The sequence below is a fragment of the Serinus canaria genome, chromosome 26 (genome assembly GCF_022539315.1).
Source record: "Serinus canaria isolate serCan28SL12 chromosome 26, serCan2020, whole genome shotgun sequence".
In the NCBI taxonomy this organism is placed as follows: domain Eukaryota; kingdom Metazoa; phylum Chordata; class Aves; order Passeriformes; family Fringillidae; genus Serinus; species Serinus canaria.
Genome location: NC_066339.1, coordinates 4,011,438 through 4,025,666, shown reverse-complemented (window position 1 = coordinate 4,025,666; position 14,229 = coordinate 4,011,438). Strand labels below are relative to the sequence as shown.

Sequence of the window (14,229 nt, the reverse complement as noted above, 5' to 3'; positions counted from 1 at the left end):
CACCCCCCATTTATGGGATTTGCTCATTCCCTGCTGTCACCCCAGTCCAAGGCACACCCCACAAACTCCAAACAACTTTCCCCCAAAACTGGACCTTTACCACCTCATTCCCTGCGGGATTTTGGCTCTGCTGACCCCGGCAGCCCCCAGGGCTCAGCCCCACGGGGCTCTGCCCCCATCCCTGACGTCTTTTCCCACGCAGGACCCGCGTCCCTGCGTCACTCCGGGGAGCCTGGTGGCCGGCGCAGGTTGCGGGGAGGGAGCGGGGTCAGGAGCTGCAGCGACGTGAGAGGGTCTGGCAGGGAGCCCGCGGCCATAAATCCCTGCCCGGGCATCCCGCGGGCTCTGCCAAGCTCCGTTCCCCCAAGGAAAAGCCGCGGGTGCAGCAGGACTTCAAAGGAAACGGGATCCTCATTAGTGGGGATGTGAATTTCCAGCCCTTTCTGAGCCAGGGCAGCCACATCTGCGGGATCCCTGAGGATTTGGGGTGTTCTGGGCATGGCTTTGTGCCAGCTGGACCCGTCTCCTGTGGGGGATCCAGGGTGGGATGAGCTGGGAAGGGCAGGGGGATGGGGGAACCAGAGGGGCACAACCCTTCCCTGGAGTCATGGCCCCAAAACCCCCTTGGATGGGAAATGGAGGGAAAAAGGGGAAAAAAGACTTCCCCAAATCCATCAGAGAGCTGCTGCTGCTCTGGGGTGGCCACTGGAGTGGCCGTGCCACCTCCAGGGCTCTGGGATGTCCCCAGCATGGGACACTTTCCTAGGGCTGGGAAAACCACCCCCAAGGAAATTCCCAATCCCCTCTGCTGTGATGGAAAAGGCTTAGAAAACCTGGAAAAGTGTTTTTGGGGGGGGTCAGAGGGACAGGGACACGGGAGGGAAGGGGACAGGGCCATCAGGCAGCTCTGGGACAGCGCTGGGTTCACTCCCAGCCCTTCAGATCCACAGGGAAGATCCTGAACTCTTCCCATGCAGCCCCAAAACGTCTCTTAAGTGGAATTTTTAAGGACAGGAGGTTGCAGGGCTTCAGGAGAAGGCAGGAATCCCTCACTGGATCCATGTGGGGAACCTTGCTCCAAAATCCCAGGGTTTGGATCCCATCAGGAGCAACTCCTCTGGAAATAGCAGGGAATTTTCCTGTTATTTTCCTGCCTGTTTTTCAGGGAGAACGGAAGGAAAACATTTCCCAGAAAGGAACAGCCACCTTCCCCATGGATAAATTCCTTCTTCTCTCCTGCCAGGCTGTGTGGGTGCTTTCCTTAAAATAAAATCCAGATTTTTTAGCTCTTTCCGCTCCAAACAAAATCGTTGGGAAGTTTGGCCGAACAGCTTTGATTTCCTGAGGGATTTTTCTGCAGCAGCACAGAAAAAAGGAGGTGAATTTCTGCTCTTCCCTGGCATTTCCCACACTTCTCTAATCCAGGATTTTGCACACGAGGGTTGTGAGGATTCTCATTCCGGGTGACTGAGAAGTTCTGGAGTAAAAACAACTTTTGGGAAGGGCTTAGGGGAGGCTCTGGGTGGCACCAGCACCGGGGGAATTTGGGGATTGACGTCAGGGCAAACCCGGAGCTGGTGCTTGAAACCAAAACCCTGCCAGAGAGAGGATTTACAGAGCTGGGGGGGAAAACATTCCCGGGAAAATCCTAAATTGTAAAAGCAGCCTTGGGCTAAGGTTGGTTCCAAGGAAAAAAATCTCTGGAAGATGCCCCCAGCCATGGGAATGTCCCCTGTGCCATCTCCAGCTGTGGCCAGGGGAGGTTTCCTGTGCCACTTCCAGCCACATGGAGGTCCCTGTGCCACCTCTAGGAACAGCCATGGAAATGTCTCAGTGCCACCCTCAGCCATGGGAATGCCCCTGTGCCACCCTCAGCCATGGGAATGTCCCAGTGCCACCCTCAGCCATGGGAAGGTCCCTGTGCCACCCTCAGCCATGGGAAGGTCCCAGTGCCACCCTCAGCCATGGGAAGGTCCCTGTGCCACCTCCAGCCATGGCCACGATGCCTCCTGGGGACATGGGGAGGTGCCAGCGCTGGGACAAGCCCTGAGCCCATGGAAAGGAGCCGGGTCTGAGCTCGCTGTCAGATATTTTTTTATTAAATTAAATCTTTCACAGAAAAGAATTAAATAACGTCAAGAATTCCAGAATCCAGCCTGGTACAGCCCTTGGACACCGGAGACTGGCTCAGGAGCTCCGTGGGACAGTGAGGAGACACTGTCCCTGCTGGGGGTGGCTCCGGCCAGCACTGAGGGTCCTGGGGACAAAAGACTCCCCAGCTTTTGGGCACAGCCAGACCTGGGGCTCTCTCACCCTGTCCCATCGCAGCCACTCTGCCCAGAACTGGCCAGGTCACACCATGGAGCTGCTGTCCCCCATTTTCTGCAGGAGCTGCAACGGGGACAGACCAGGATTAGCGGGAAAATCCACCTGGGCAGCTCTGGGGACACCACGGTGACATTTCCTGTGCAATCCCATCCGTGGGGATGATCCCAGCCGGGGACTGCCCACCCCCAGGGGTGCCCAGCGCCCTCTCACCTGGCTCAGCAGGGGGATGTTTGCCAGCGAGCCCAAAAACCCAAAAGCCACCGGGAAGAAACTCCTGTGGGGACACAAAAGGATCCACTGAGCTCTGGGGAGCATCCGACAAGCCCAGGCTCCATCCCGAGGATCCCATGCTGAGGATCTCATTCCAAGGATCCCATCCTGAGGATCCCATGAGGAGAATCTCATCCCGAGGATCCCATCCTGAGGATCCCATGAGGAGAATCTCATCCCGAGGATCCCATGCTGAGAATCTCATCCCGAGGATCCCATGCTGAGAATCTCATCCTGAGGATCCCATCCCAAGGATCCCCCCCTGAGGATCCCATCCCAAGGGATCATCCCAGGGATCCCATCCCAAGGATCTCATCCCAAGGGATCATCCCAGGGATGCCATCCCAAGGATCCTGTCTTGAGGATCCCATCCCAGTGATCTCATCCCCAGGATCTCATCCCTAGGATCCCATCCCAGGGATCCCATGCCCAGGATCCCATGCCCAGGATCTCAAGCACAGGATCTAATCCTGAGGATCCCATCCCAGTGATCTCATTCCCAGGATCTCATCCCCAGGATCCCATCCTGAGGATCCCATCCCAAGGATCCTGTCCTGAGGATCCCCCCCCTGAGGATCCCATGCCCAGGATCTCATCCCAGGGATCCCATCCCAGTGATCCCATCCCAGTGATCTCATCCCCAGGATCTCATCCCAGTATCCCATGCCCGGGATCCCATGCCCAGGATCCCATCCCAGGGATCCCATCCCGGGATCCCATCCCAGGATCCCATGCCCAAGGATCCCATGCCCAGGATCCCATGCCCAGGATCCCATGCCCAGGATCCATCCCTCACCTGAAGAGGGAGATGAAGCCGTAGGCCTCCAGCAGCATGCCCAGGATCGGCCACCGCATGAGGACCACGATGAGCCCCCCGAAGAAGAAGCTGGTGCCCTTCAGCTTGGGCCGCTGGAAGAAGAAGGTGAAAGTCCTCCGGAAGCCGATGATGAAGACCAAGCCAGAGAGGAAGAGGAGCTGGGAGGAGGAAGGAGAGAGGGTCAGGTCCGCTCCTTAATCCCACTGTGGGGACCCCCAGGCTGGCCCTACTCACGTTCCCAAAAGCCAGGAGCACCGAGTCGAAGTACAGGAGGATCCCAAAGAGGAGGAAGAAGAGGCCGAAGCCGACCAGGCCCACTCCGATCCCTGTGGAAAACGGGCGAGCAGAGGCAAAGGCTCCACACCTGCGGTCCCAGCCCCTCCCTGTCCTGCTCCTTCCCAAAAAAACACTTTGGGCTTTCCCCCAAATCTCAGGACCAGCCTTTGCACCCAGGCCAGGCCTGGACGAGGCCGTTGCTGCCCCAGAAACCTCCAAGGGCACCGGATAAATCCCAAAGGAAAACCCCACGGGAAATCCCTGCCCAGTCTTTCCCTTTCCTTTTTCCCTCCAGGAAATGCTGGAGATGATCCCTGGATGATCCCGGAGAATCTCCCCACCCCCAGCCCATCCCCTTTTCCATCTCACCCCTCCCTGCCCCAGCCACCCCATCCAGGGGGATCCCAGCCTGGGACTGGGATCTGCCAAAGGTCCCCACAGAGCTCCCGGATCCCAAATTCCAGCTGGGACGGGAATTCCAGCTGGGACACGACCACCCCGTGCCTGCTTACGCTGGAAGTCGCTCAGGGACACCATCTCGGCGGTGACGGGGCTGGGCGAGGCCGGGCGAGGGTGGCCCCGCTTGCAGAGTGACCCTTGGAAAAGCCCTTTAGTCCCCACGTCATCCTGGGAATCATTAACGGCCCTGGAACGCCCACAGTGCCACCTCCGGTGACACGGTGGCTCCAGGGGTCACGGTGGCTCCAGGGGTCATGGTGGCTCCAGGGGTCATGGTGGCTCCAGGGGCGTCATGGTGGCTTGAGGGGGACATGGTGGCTCCAGAAGGGACACGGTAGTTCCAGGGGTCATGGTGGCTCCAGAAGGGACACGGTAGCTCCAGGGGGAACACGGTGGCTCCAGGGGTCATGGTGGCTCCAGAGGGGACATGGTGGCTTGAGGGGGACATGGTGACTCTGGGGGTCATGATGGCTCCAGAAGGGACATGGTGGCTCCAGGGGTCATGGTGGTTCTGGGGGTCATGGTGGCTTGAGGGGGACACAGTGGCTTGAGGGGGACATGGTGGCTCTAGGGGTCATGGTGGCTCCAGGGGGACACGGTGGCTTGAGGGGGACATGGTGGCTCCAGGGGGGTAATGGTGACTCCAGGGGTCATGGTGACTCTGGGGGTCATGATGGCTCCAGAAGGGACATGGTGGCTCTAGGGGTCATGGTGGCTTGAGGGGGACATGGTGACTCCAGAGGTCATGGTGGCTCTAGGGGGTACAAAGTGGCTCAAGGGGGACACGGTGGCTCCAGGGCTCATGGTGGCTCCAGGAGAGACAAGGTGGCTCAAGGGGGACATGGTGGCTTCATGTCCCAGTTTCATGTCCCATCACCTCCACAAGCACCAAACCCAACCTAGTGGGAAAACAAACCCCAAAAACCAGGGAGAGGGCGGAGCAGCTGCCTCGGGAGCCCCATCACCTCCTGCTTCTCCAACCCAACACTGAAATCCACATCCGAGCCCACTCCCAGGGAAAAAAGACAGGAAAAGGTCGTTGTTTCATAGATATTTTTATTTCTCTACCACTAGGAAAATATCCCAGAAAACCAGAGCCCTCCCGTCCCACCCTCTGCAAATGCATAAATAGATTTATTTATTTATTTATTTATTTCCTCCTGATGCAAATCCTTTCCAGGTTAACAAGTCACTGCTTTATGAAGTGTTTATGAAAAATAATAACCAAAATAAAATCAATTGATTAAGGTTTGGTTTCCTTTTTTTTTTTATTATTGGGTTGGTTTTTTTTTTTAATAAAATAAAATAAAATGGCGGCCGGGTCATACTTTGGGGACAGCAGCTGGTGGCTTTGGGAAGGGTGGGATGGGAGCTTTGGGTCCTGGAGATGGGAATTGCTGCCCCACAGCCACCTCAGAATGTCCCCAAGGTGTCCCCAGAGTAAGGGGGGGGGTCTGCCCCAGTGACCCAAGAGGGGACACAGGGAAATAAACTCATCCTCTCTTCAAACTTACAGTCTCTGTATATTTTATTTTAAATAAATTTGCTTTTAATAAAAGCAGAAAAAATAGATATATATATTTTTAAATAGGTTTTTTTTCCTTTTTTTTTTTCCTTCTTCTTTTTTTTGGTTTTTTTTTGTTTTGTTTTGTTTCGTTTTTTCATTTCCTTCCCCCTCTGATAAACTGGCAAAGAATCTTTCCTTTATTTTGTTGGCGGCGCCAACAAATCCTGCGGAGAAGAGAGAGCTCGGCACGAGCTTTTTCCCGGGAAAAGAAGAGGAAAACCAAATATAGATATATATTATAAATGTAGAATTTCCATCAAACATATATTAAGGCATGTAAATAGCAAAATAAAGGGCCAGCTTTATGAGCTAAAGGGGCTGAGGGAGGCTGGGGAGGGGGTTTAGGGCTCCAGGGATCCTACAAGTATTGCTAAGTTGGGATCGGGATGCAGGGAGGTCCTGGGGGGGGGGTTTGGGATGGGGCCAGGAGGGATGGATGGGATTTGGGGTTGGAGATTTGGGGTTTGGGATCCAGCTCCTGGCCCCTGCCGTGCTCGCATCCTTCCAGGGATTCTGCTTCTTCCCCACCCTCCAGGGTGATAAAGAAAAGTTGGAATTTGCTACAGGAAATCCGAACCGCTGGGAGGGGCTGGAGAGCCGCGGGAAGAGATTTTTGGAGCGTGACAGCGGGTCCCCAGGTGACACCTCTGTCCCCAACCCCTCCTCAGCACCGTCCCCACCCTCCAGAGGGGGTCCCTGCCCACCCCACAGCTCCGTTATCCCACCTGGCACCGCAATTCCCTGCTCTGCCCCATCCCTGCCCAGAGCTCCTGCTCCGTGCTTGGAGAGCCCTGGGAGCACCCTGGGCACCTCTGGGTCCCCCAATGCCACCTCTGTGTCCCCCAGTGCCACCTCCACCCGTCCTGTCCCCTCTTCCTCCAGCTGAGCCACCGGTGGTGACACAGACGGGTTCCAAAATCAGGGTCAGAGCTCCCGAAGAGCTGAGGGGGAGCATCCAGGTCCCCTGGGAGGTGACAGCACCATCCGTGGTGGGGACAGGCGGGTCCCCACCCCAAGAACCTTGGGGGCCATCCCAGGAGTCCTGAGCTCGCCATGGGGCTGGTGGCCACTGTCACAGCTGGCTGGGTGTGCCCCTGTGGCCACTGTCACAGCTGTGTCCCTGTGGCCGCTGTCACAGCTGTAGAGGTGTGTCCCGGTGGCCGTTGTCACACCTGTGTCCCTGTGGCTGCTGTCACAGCTGTAGAGGTGTGTCCCGATGGCCGTTGCCACAGCTGTGTCCCTGTGGCCGCTGTCACAGCTGTCCGGGGCTGTCCCTGTGTGTCACTGACAGCCCTGGGGGCTCCTTGGGGACAATCCCAGTCCCCGCCCGTCTCCTTGGGACGGGGCTCCCGTCGGTGCCGCCTCTCCCGCTGGTGTCGCCGCCGGAGGGAGGGAAGGGGGTCCAGGAGAACCGAGGACGGTGGCGAGAGGTTCGGTGTCACCTCAGGAGGGGACTAAAACGTGGCCCCGTGGAACTTGATGGCGCCGGCAGCAGCCAGGGCTTGAGCTGGGGGAGGGGGGGACGACAGGACAGAGGGGCTGAGCCGGGGGGGCTCCACCCCGTGCCCACCCCCCATGGGAAACACGGCCGGGATTTGGCTCCGAGGAGCCGGGGGAGGCTGGGACCCCCCAGTTCTCATGCTGGACCCCCCCTTTTCCCCCTTTGGCCTTGGGGGCTCGGCTTTGGGGGGGGGGCACACGGTCCATGGAGGAGCCGGGGCTGACGTGGCAGCGAGGGGATGGAGGGGATGACGTCAGAGAGAAGAGGTGCTTACGTCACAGGCTCACACCCGCATGAGGTGGCTGCTGTCGGCCCGGGGCGGCTCGGACGAGAGGGGGTTGGTCGGTGGAGTCGGGGAGGCTGGGGAGGTGGGAGGGCTGGGGGTAGCGCACTGAGCTGGAAACGAGAAACGGGAGAGCGGGGTGAAGGAGGCGGGAGAGGGGAGGGGACAGCCGAGGGGACAGCGCGGAGGGGACAGCCGAGGGGACAGCGCGGAGGGCAGGGGCAGGGAGGGAAGAGAAAGGAAAGGGGGGAAGCAAGCGCGGGTTGGGCAGAATCACAGCTGGCAGGGCAGAGTCACAGCTGGCAGGACAGACAGGCACAGCTGGGAAGGACAAACAGCCATGGCTGGGCAGGGCAGAATCGCAGCTGGCAGGGCGGAGCCACAGCTGGCAGGACAAGCAGCCACAGCTGGCAGGGCAGTCACAGCTGGCAGGAAGGACAGAGAGTGACAGCTGGGCACAGCACGCACACGTGAGCTCCCGGCAGGGCTCCTCATGGACATGGCATGGCGTGGCACCGCGGGCACCCGGGCACGGTGTGGCACCGTGGTCAGCCAGGTACAGGATGTCACCGTGCTCACCTGGGCACAGCGTGCCACCACAATCCCCCTCCCCCCCAGCATGAAGCGCCACCATGCACGGCCACAAGGTGCCACCCTGTGCCACCACAATCCCTCTGGCACGGGGTGCCACCACAATTCCCTGGGCACGGGGTGCCACCACAACCTCCCTGCGTGGGGTGCCACCGTGCTTGCTCAGCCACCTCATGCCATCTCATGCCACCTCATGCCACCCAGGCAGACACTCCCACCCTCGTGCTGGAAGCTGTGCCCAGCTGGAACAGCTCCTCTACCCCAGGTGGGCAGCCCCAGGTGTGGCAGGCAGGCCCAGGAGCTGTTGGCATCACCTGTCCCCCTGTCCCAAGGTTGCCCCCTCTCCTGCCCACCGTGCAGCCAAATCCACAGCTGCCCTCACCCCCCTGCCCTCCTGGCACCTGGCTCTGCCAGGGATCTGCAGGGTCTGAGCCTCCAAGGCCCCGTTCCTCACCCGAGAGCATCCGGCCGCGGCGCGAGGCCTCGGCAGCCAGGGCACAGGAGATCTCGATCCTCTTCTCCTGCTCCTGCAGCTGCACCTCAGGGTCCTGCGGGGTGTCCACCTCCCCCTCGCCCAGGGGGATGACGTTCTGCAGGCTGGGAATGGCACCTGGCATCAGCACCCCCACCAGGACCCCCGGGATGGGATGGGAGAGGACTGGCAGGGTCCCGCTGGGATGGGTGGGGAAGGGGTGGAGGTGGGGGGGTGGTCTTGGAATGGCCAGGGAAGGGATGGAGATGGGTGGTCAGTGCCCCTCAAGGTGCCCAGAGAAGGGGTGGAGGTGGGGGTGGTCAGTGCCCCTCAAGGTGCCCAGAGAAGGGGTGGAGGTTGCAGGCAGGTGGTCAGTGCCCCTCAGGATGCCCAGAGAAGGGGTGGAGGTGGTCAGTGCCCCTCAAGGTGCCCAGAGAAGGGGTGGAGGTGGGGGTGGTCAGTGCCCCTCAAGGTGCCCAGAGAAGGGGTGGAGGTGGTCAGTGCCCCTCAAGGTGCCCAGAGAAGGGGTGGAGGTGGGGGTGGTCAGTGCCCCTCAGGATGCCCAGAGAAGGAGTGCAGGTGGAGGTGGTCAATGCCCCCCAGGATGCCCAGGGAAGGGGTGCAGTTGGGGGTGGTCAATGCCCCCCAAGATGACCCCTGGCATGGCTGGCGTGGGTACTGCAGCCTCACCTGGATTTGGCAATGAGAGTCTTGATCCTTTCCACCTTTTTCTGCTTCTCCTTCATCTCCTCGGGGCTGAGGGGCGATTCCGGCTCCAGCTCCACGTAGCGCTCGGGGATCAGGACTTTGTCCGGCGTGGACAGCTGGGGACAGAGGGACAAACTGAGGAGGTGCCCTGTGCCGGACACTGGGGACTCCAGCCCCCACTGCTGACCCCCAACCTCCACCCAGACACTGCTCCAGGCTGCGGCCACCCTGGGGACACTCGGGGACATCCCGTGCTCACCTCCTTGTTGATGTCCACGTCGTAGTGCTGCGGCTCCAGCTCCATCTTCCTCAGCCGGGCGATTTCCTCCTGCGGGGTCTCGTACACCTTGCCGGGCTCGTCGGAGCGCAGCGCGGCCTCCAGGTCCGAGATGTCCACCTCGTGGATGCTGCGGTGTCGCCGCACCTGCGGGGGACCGCGTCCCGCTCAGCGTCCCCACGGGGTGGCGCCTTGTCCCCTGCGCCACCCCGCGGTGTCCCCGCCGCTCGCTCCGCCTGGCTCGGGGACTCACCACCTTGTAGGAGGAGGGGGTTTTGGTGCCGGGGGGGTCGGGCTGGGGGCCGGGGAGCGGCTGCGGGCCGGGGAGCTGCAGGCTGCGCCGCTTCTCCTTCATGGAGCCGCTCTGGTGGCGCTTCATGCGGTCGATCTGCTCCTCCACGCTCATTTTCACCTTGGTCTCGGTGGCGAACACGGCGCTCTTGGGTCTTTCCTGGGGACGAGCGCAGCCTCACGGTCACCCACTGGTGGCCGGTCACATCCTCCCAGTGCCACCACCCTCTGCCGTGAGCCGCTGGGGTGTCTGTGACTCCCGGGATATCACTCCAGGGATGTCACTCCCAGCAGCGGGAAAGACGCTGAGTTCACCCTGGGGGTCTCCAGGAGTTGGATGGTGACACATGGAGCCACACTCCTGTCCCCAGGCCGCAGCAGGACCCCCTCGGCTCCCCCAGCCCCCCCAGCCCAGCCGTACCCGCGAGCTGAGCCCGTTGGCCAGGCCGTTCCTCCTGGGCACCGCCTCCTCCTCCGCCGGAGACTTGGTCCTGGGGGGGACGATTCCCACTGCGGGGACACCACGACACTGGGATGAGCCCTCAGGGACCCGGGGCAGGGTCCCAGTGCCACCGCCGGGTGTCCCTAATGCCGTACCCTTGTTGAGAGCCGCTTGTTTGTCGCCGTCGTGCTCGGGGCGGGTCTGCGGGAGCCCCTCGGGCGCGGGGCCGGGCGGGCTGGGCTGGGGCGGCTCCTTCCTGCTCTGCTCCAAGCCTGGCCTGGGCTGTGCAGGGGGGGAAAAGGTCCCCAGTGAGCCCCGGTCCTGCCTGGGGGCCACGCTCTGCCTGGGGACACCCACTGCTCTTGGGGTGACAGACAAGGGACACACAGGGGACACCCGCTGCTCTTGGGGTGACAGACAAGGGACACACAGGGGACACCTGCTGCTCTTGAGGTGACAGACAAGGGACACACAGGGGACACCCGCTGCTCTTGGGGTGACAGACAAGAGACACACGGGACACCCACTGCTCTTGGGGTGACAGAGCAGGGACACACAGAGGACACCTGCTGCTCTTGGGGTGACAGACAAGGGACACACAGGGGACACCCACTGCTCTTGGGGTGACAGAGCAGGGACACACAGGGGACACCCGCTGCTCTTGGGGTGACAGAGCAGGGACACACAGGGGACACCCACTGCTCTTGGGGTGACAGAGCAGGGACACACAGAGGACACCTGCTGCTCTTGGGGTGACAGAGCAGGGACACACGGGACACCTACTGCTCTTGGGGTGACAGACAAGAGACACACGGGACACCCACTGCTCTTGGGGTGACAGAGCAGGGACACACAGGGGACAGCTGCTGCTCTTGGGGTGACAGAGCAGGGACACACAGGGGACACCCACTGTTCTTGGGGTGACAGACAAGGGACACACAGGGGACACCCACTGCTCTTGGGGTGACAGATCAGGGACACACGGACAGCGTTGTCACTCCAGCTGCTCTTGGGGTGACAGCCAGACCGTTGTCACACTCCAGGGACACACGGACAGTGTCCAGGTGGGACCAGAGCACCCCGAAATTGTGGGGAGAGGAGCTGAGGGGGCTCTGCTCCTGTCCCTGCTGTGTCCCATCCTGTCAGGGCTGACCATGAAGGACAGGGTGACAATCCCTCCACAGCCTCCAGGAGCTGGGGACAGGGACATCCTGGCTCTGTGCTGGGCCCCTGCAGCACCCCGTCCCCCTGGGGTCACACAGGGGCAGGAGAGCCAGCAAAGGGACATTTTTGGGGTCCTTCCCCTCTTGCATCCTGTGAGAACTGCCGGGGTGACAGAGGGGTGTGACAATAGGCCCAGCAGCCTGGTGTGTCCCCTAAATTCACCCTGACACCCCTGGATGACACAGCCACCACTGTGCCACCTGCGCTGGCACCGTGCCCCTCCCCAGCTCGGCACAGCCACTGCTTTTCCACGGTCACACATCCCCACCCCTGGCTGTGAGGACACTCGTGTCACCTCTGTCCCCACACACGGCCGAGATGCCACCAGAAGATCCCAAATCCACGTTTGCCCTGAAGCTGGGGACTCGGCGACAAGGACAGTGAGAGAGGCAGAGCAAAGCAGAGGGGACAACCAGGGACAACCTCCCCAGCAGGAGGAGGAGGACGAGGAGGAGGGGACAATCCCTGTCCTGAGCGCGCACAGGGCGTGGCGACCTGCTGGGGACACCAGGGGTGTGGCAGGGAGGGACGCAGAGCTGTCCCCGCTCCAAGTGCCACCTCCACGCTGTCCCTGCGGATCCGGGGCGGGCGGCTCCGGCTGCTGCCTCATCCCAGCGCCTTCCCTGCCACGAGGAGGAGGAGGAGGAGGAGGAAGGGGACGGCAGGGGTCGGTACCTGTCCCCGCTTGGCCTCTGCTTGGTGCCAGGAAGGGGAGGCGGGGTAGGGCCAGAGGCGGCTCTCGCTGGGGAGCGGAGGAACGGCCGGAGGAGGCTCCAGGGGCACGTAGGACTTGGGGAGGGGAGGTCGAGGCGGGCCCGGTTCCTGGGGCGGGCAGAGCGGGAGGCGTGAGAGCAGAGAAGGAAGAGAGAGTTAGAAAAGAGAGAGAAACACGGCGGGAGCGTCCTGGAGGAAGGGATGGAGGAGAGGGAGCGGCTCTGGGAGGGTCCCTCTCGGTGTGACACATCCTGCTGCTTGTCCCCAAGGCCAGGCAGGGCTTGAGGCTGTCCTTGGCAGCTCTTGGGGGTGCTGGTGTCGCCTCTGTGCAGCCAGGAGGGGTTGGGGAGTCCCCAAATTCTGCCCTAAATGAATGTGCTGTGCGTGAAGGTGGCACCAGCCCCGGGTGAGGGCACTCAGAGCGGCCGTGGTGGCACCAGGAGCAGCCCCCATCCCTCCAGACACACAGCCCTGCGAGGAGCACAGACCCCAAAGTCACCAGGTGACACCAGCACCCATCCATGTCACCAACACGGTGCCCCCAGGCAGAGCCACGAGGGGAGGCAGCTCTGTGCCCATGCCCAGCAGGCCACCATCCCCCTGGTGACAAAGAGGGGACACTCAGGGTCACTGACCTCGCCAGGGCCGGGCTTGGTGGGCGATCCCTGGGAGCCAGAGATGAGGGAGAAGGGGCTCAGGGGGCTGGTGAGGCTGGCAGAGCTCAGGGGGCTGGCAGGGCTGTTGGAACTGTACGTGCCCGAGGGGCCCAGGGCCACTGCAGAGGAAGGAGATAATTAAAGATAATTAAAGATAATTATAAGGTAATAATTGAGCAAGAGTCCATCGGGGACACCCCCAGCAGGGCCAGCCCCCCTCACCTCTGTGCTTGGCCGTGTCGGTGCCTCGGGAGGGGTTGTTCTTCCTCAGCCCCTCCATCACGTCCTGGATCCGCCAGATCTCCCTCTGGATCTGCCGGTTCAGCATCTCGTTCTGGACGGGGGAGAGGAGCGCTCAGAGGGGTCCTGGGGGCACCGGTGCCACCCCCAAACTGGGCAGAGCCCAACCCCAGCCCCAGCCCCAGGAGCTGACCGGGACTGAACCGCCACATCCAGGGTTTTGTCCAGCTGGAATCCCTGGATCTGCTCCCCAGAACCCACCAGGGCTGCGGGGACTCTGGGCTGCCCCCCTCGATGGCACCCAGGTGGGCACGGTGGCCAAAACTGGATGTGGGGGCTGGGCATGGAGAACCCGTGGGGGGGGGACAGGGGGGGTTTCATCTTCATGGGGACCCCAGGGATGGCAGGGGACATGGGTGTCCATGTTGGGATGGCAGGGGACACCCACACCTGGATGTCCAGGTTAAAAGTGACAGGTGACCCTCCCACCTGGATGTCCAGGTTCAGGGGTGACAGGTGACCCTCCCACCTGGATGTCCAGGTTAAAAGGTGACAGGTGACCCTCTCACCTGGATGTCCAGGTTAAAAGTGACAGGTGACCCTCTCACCTGGATGTCCAGGTTCAGGGGTGACAGGTGACCCTCCCACCTGGATGTCCAGGTTAAAAGTGACAGGTGACCCTCTCACCTGGATGTCCAGGTTCAGGGGTGACAGGTGACCCTCTCACCTGGATGTCCAGGTTCAGGGGTGACAGGTGACCCTCTCACCTGGATGTCCAGGTTCAGCTGCTCCCAGAGGTCATCGTGCAGGGTGGACACCTCGCTCTCCAGGCTCTCGTACTCGGCCGTGCTGTTTGCCAGGGCCTGAAGGGACAGTGGAGGGGGGGATCAGGGGGGTCTTGGGCACCCAGCGCAGCCCCCCGAGCTGGGGAGGGGGTGGCAGCTGAGGGGACAATCTCTGAGGTGCCTGGGGCACAGCAGAGACAGAACCAGGAGCTGAGGTGGCACCTGGGGGGTGCCAAATCCGCTTTGTCCCCAGTGAGGGACTTTGGTCCCCAGGCAGCCAAGGGGAATTCCTTGCCAGGGAAGGGACAAAAGGGACAAAAGGGACAAA

General features: G+C 61.3%; 2 protein-coding genes and 1 long non-coding RNA gene across 9 annotated transcripts in view; 1 reads left to right on the top strand and 2 right to left on the bottom strand.

The window, feature by feature from the left end:
• Positions 1-2,077: 2,077 nt before the first annotated feature.
• Positions 2,078-4,299, bottom strand: GOLT1A (golgi transport 1A). Its single transcript, XM_009099792.4, has 5 exons — positions 4,204-4,299; positions 3,650-3,741; positions 3,395-3,573; positions 2,539-2,602; positions 2,078-2,391 (listed from the first exon to the last, which is right to left on the bottom strand). Exons 1-5 carry the CDS (start codon positions 4,226-4,228, stop codon positions 2,353-2,355), a joined length of 399 nt encoding a protein of 132 aa, XP_009098040.3. The 5' UTR covers positions 4,229-4,299; the 3' UTR covers positions 2,078-2,352.
• A 1,431-nt stretch (positions 4,300-5,730) lies between these two features.
• Positions 5,731-14,229, bottom strand: part of PLEKHA6 (pleckstrin homology domain containing A6) — a 47,001-nt gene continuing 38,502 nt past the window's right edge. For 6 of the 7 annotated variants that reach the window (XM_050985199.1, XM_050985200.1, XM_050985202.1 and 3 more), the window contains 12 exons: positions 13,884-13,979; positions 13,099-13,210; positions 12,856-12,995; positions 12,182-12,328; positions 10,438-10,564; positions 10,262-10,350; positions 9,803-10,000; positions 9,532-9,696; positions 9,255-9,388; positions 8,547-8,689; positions 7,493-7,614; positions 5,731-7,224 (listed from right to left, as the gene is read on the bottom strand). In XM_050985199.1, the coding sequence (XP_050841156.1) occupies positions 7,502-7,614; positions 8,547-8,689; positions 9,255-9,388; positions 9,532-9,696; positions 9,803-10,000; positions 10,262-10,350; positions 10,438-10,564; positions 12,182-12,328; positions 12,856-12,995; positions 13,099-13,210; positions 13,884-13,979 (1,464 nt within the window). In that variant the 3' untranslated portion in view covers positions 5,731-7,224; positions 7,493-7,501. The remainder of the gene's footprint in view (positions 7,225-7,492; positions 7,615-8,546; positions 8,690-9,254; positions 9,389-9,531; positions 9,697-9,802; positions 10,001-10,261; positions 10,351-10,437; positions 10,565-12,181; positions 12,329-12,855; positions 12,996-13,098; positions 13,211-13,883; positions 13,980-14,229) is intronic. The other variant, XM_050985205.1, reaches the window with a different exon arrangement.
• On the top strand, positions 13,248-13,890 carry LOC127060800 (uncharacterized). The gene is made up of 3 exons (XR_007780129.1): positions 13,248-13,592; positions 13,673-13,776; positions 13,816-13,890. It is a non-coding gene; the product is annotated as an uncharacterized LOC127060800 (long non-coding RNA).

Excerpts from the sequence above, each read along its gene's own strand:
- GOLT1A (XM_009099792.4), bottom strand. The coding sequence starts at position 4,228 with ATGGTGTCCCTGAGCGACTTCCAGC. Across the intron at positions 3,742-4,203 it reads GTCCCTGAGCGACTTCCAGC|GGATCGGAGTGGGCCTGGTC; the intron begins GTAAGCAGGCAC and ends CGTTTTCCACAG. Across the intron at positions 3,574-3,649 it reads TGCTCCTGGCTTTTGGGAAC|CTCCTCTTCCTCTCTGGCTT; the intron begins GTGAGTAGGGCC and ends TCCTCCTCCCAG.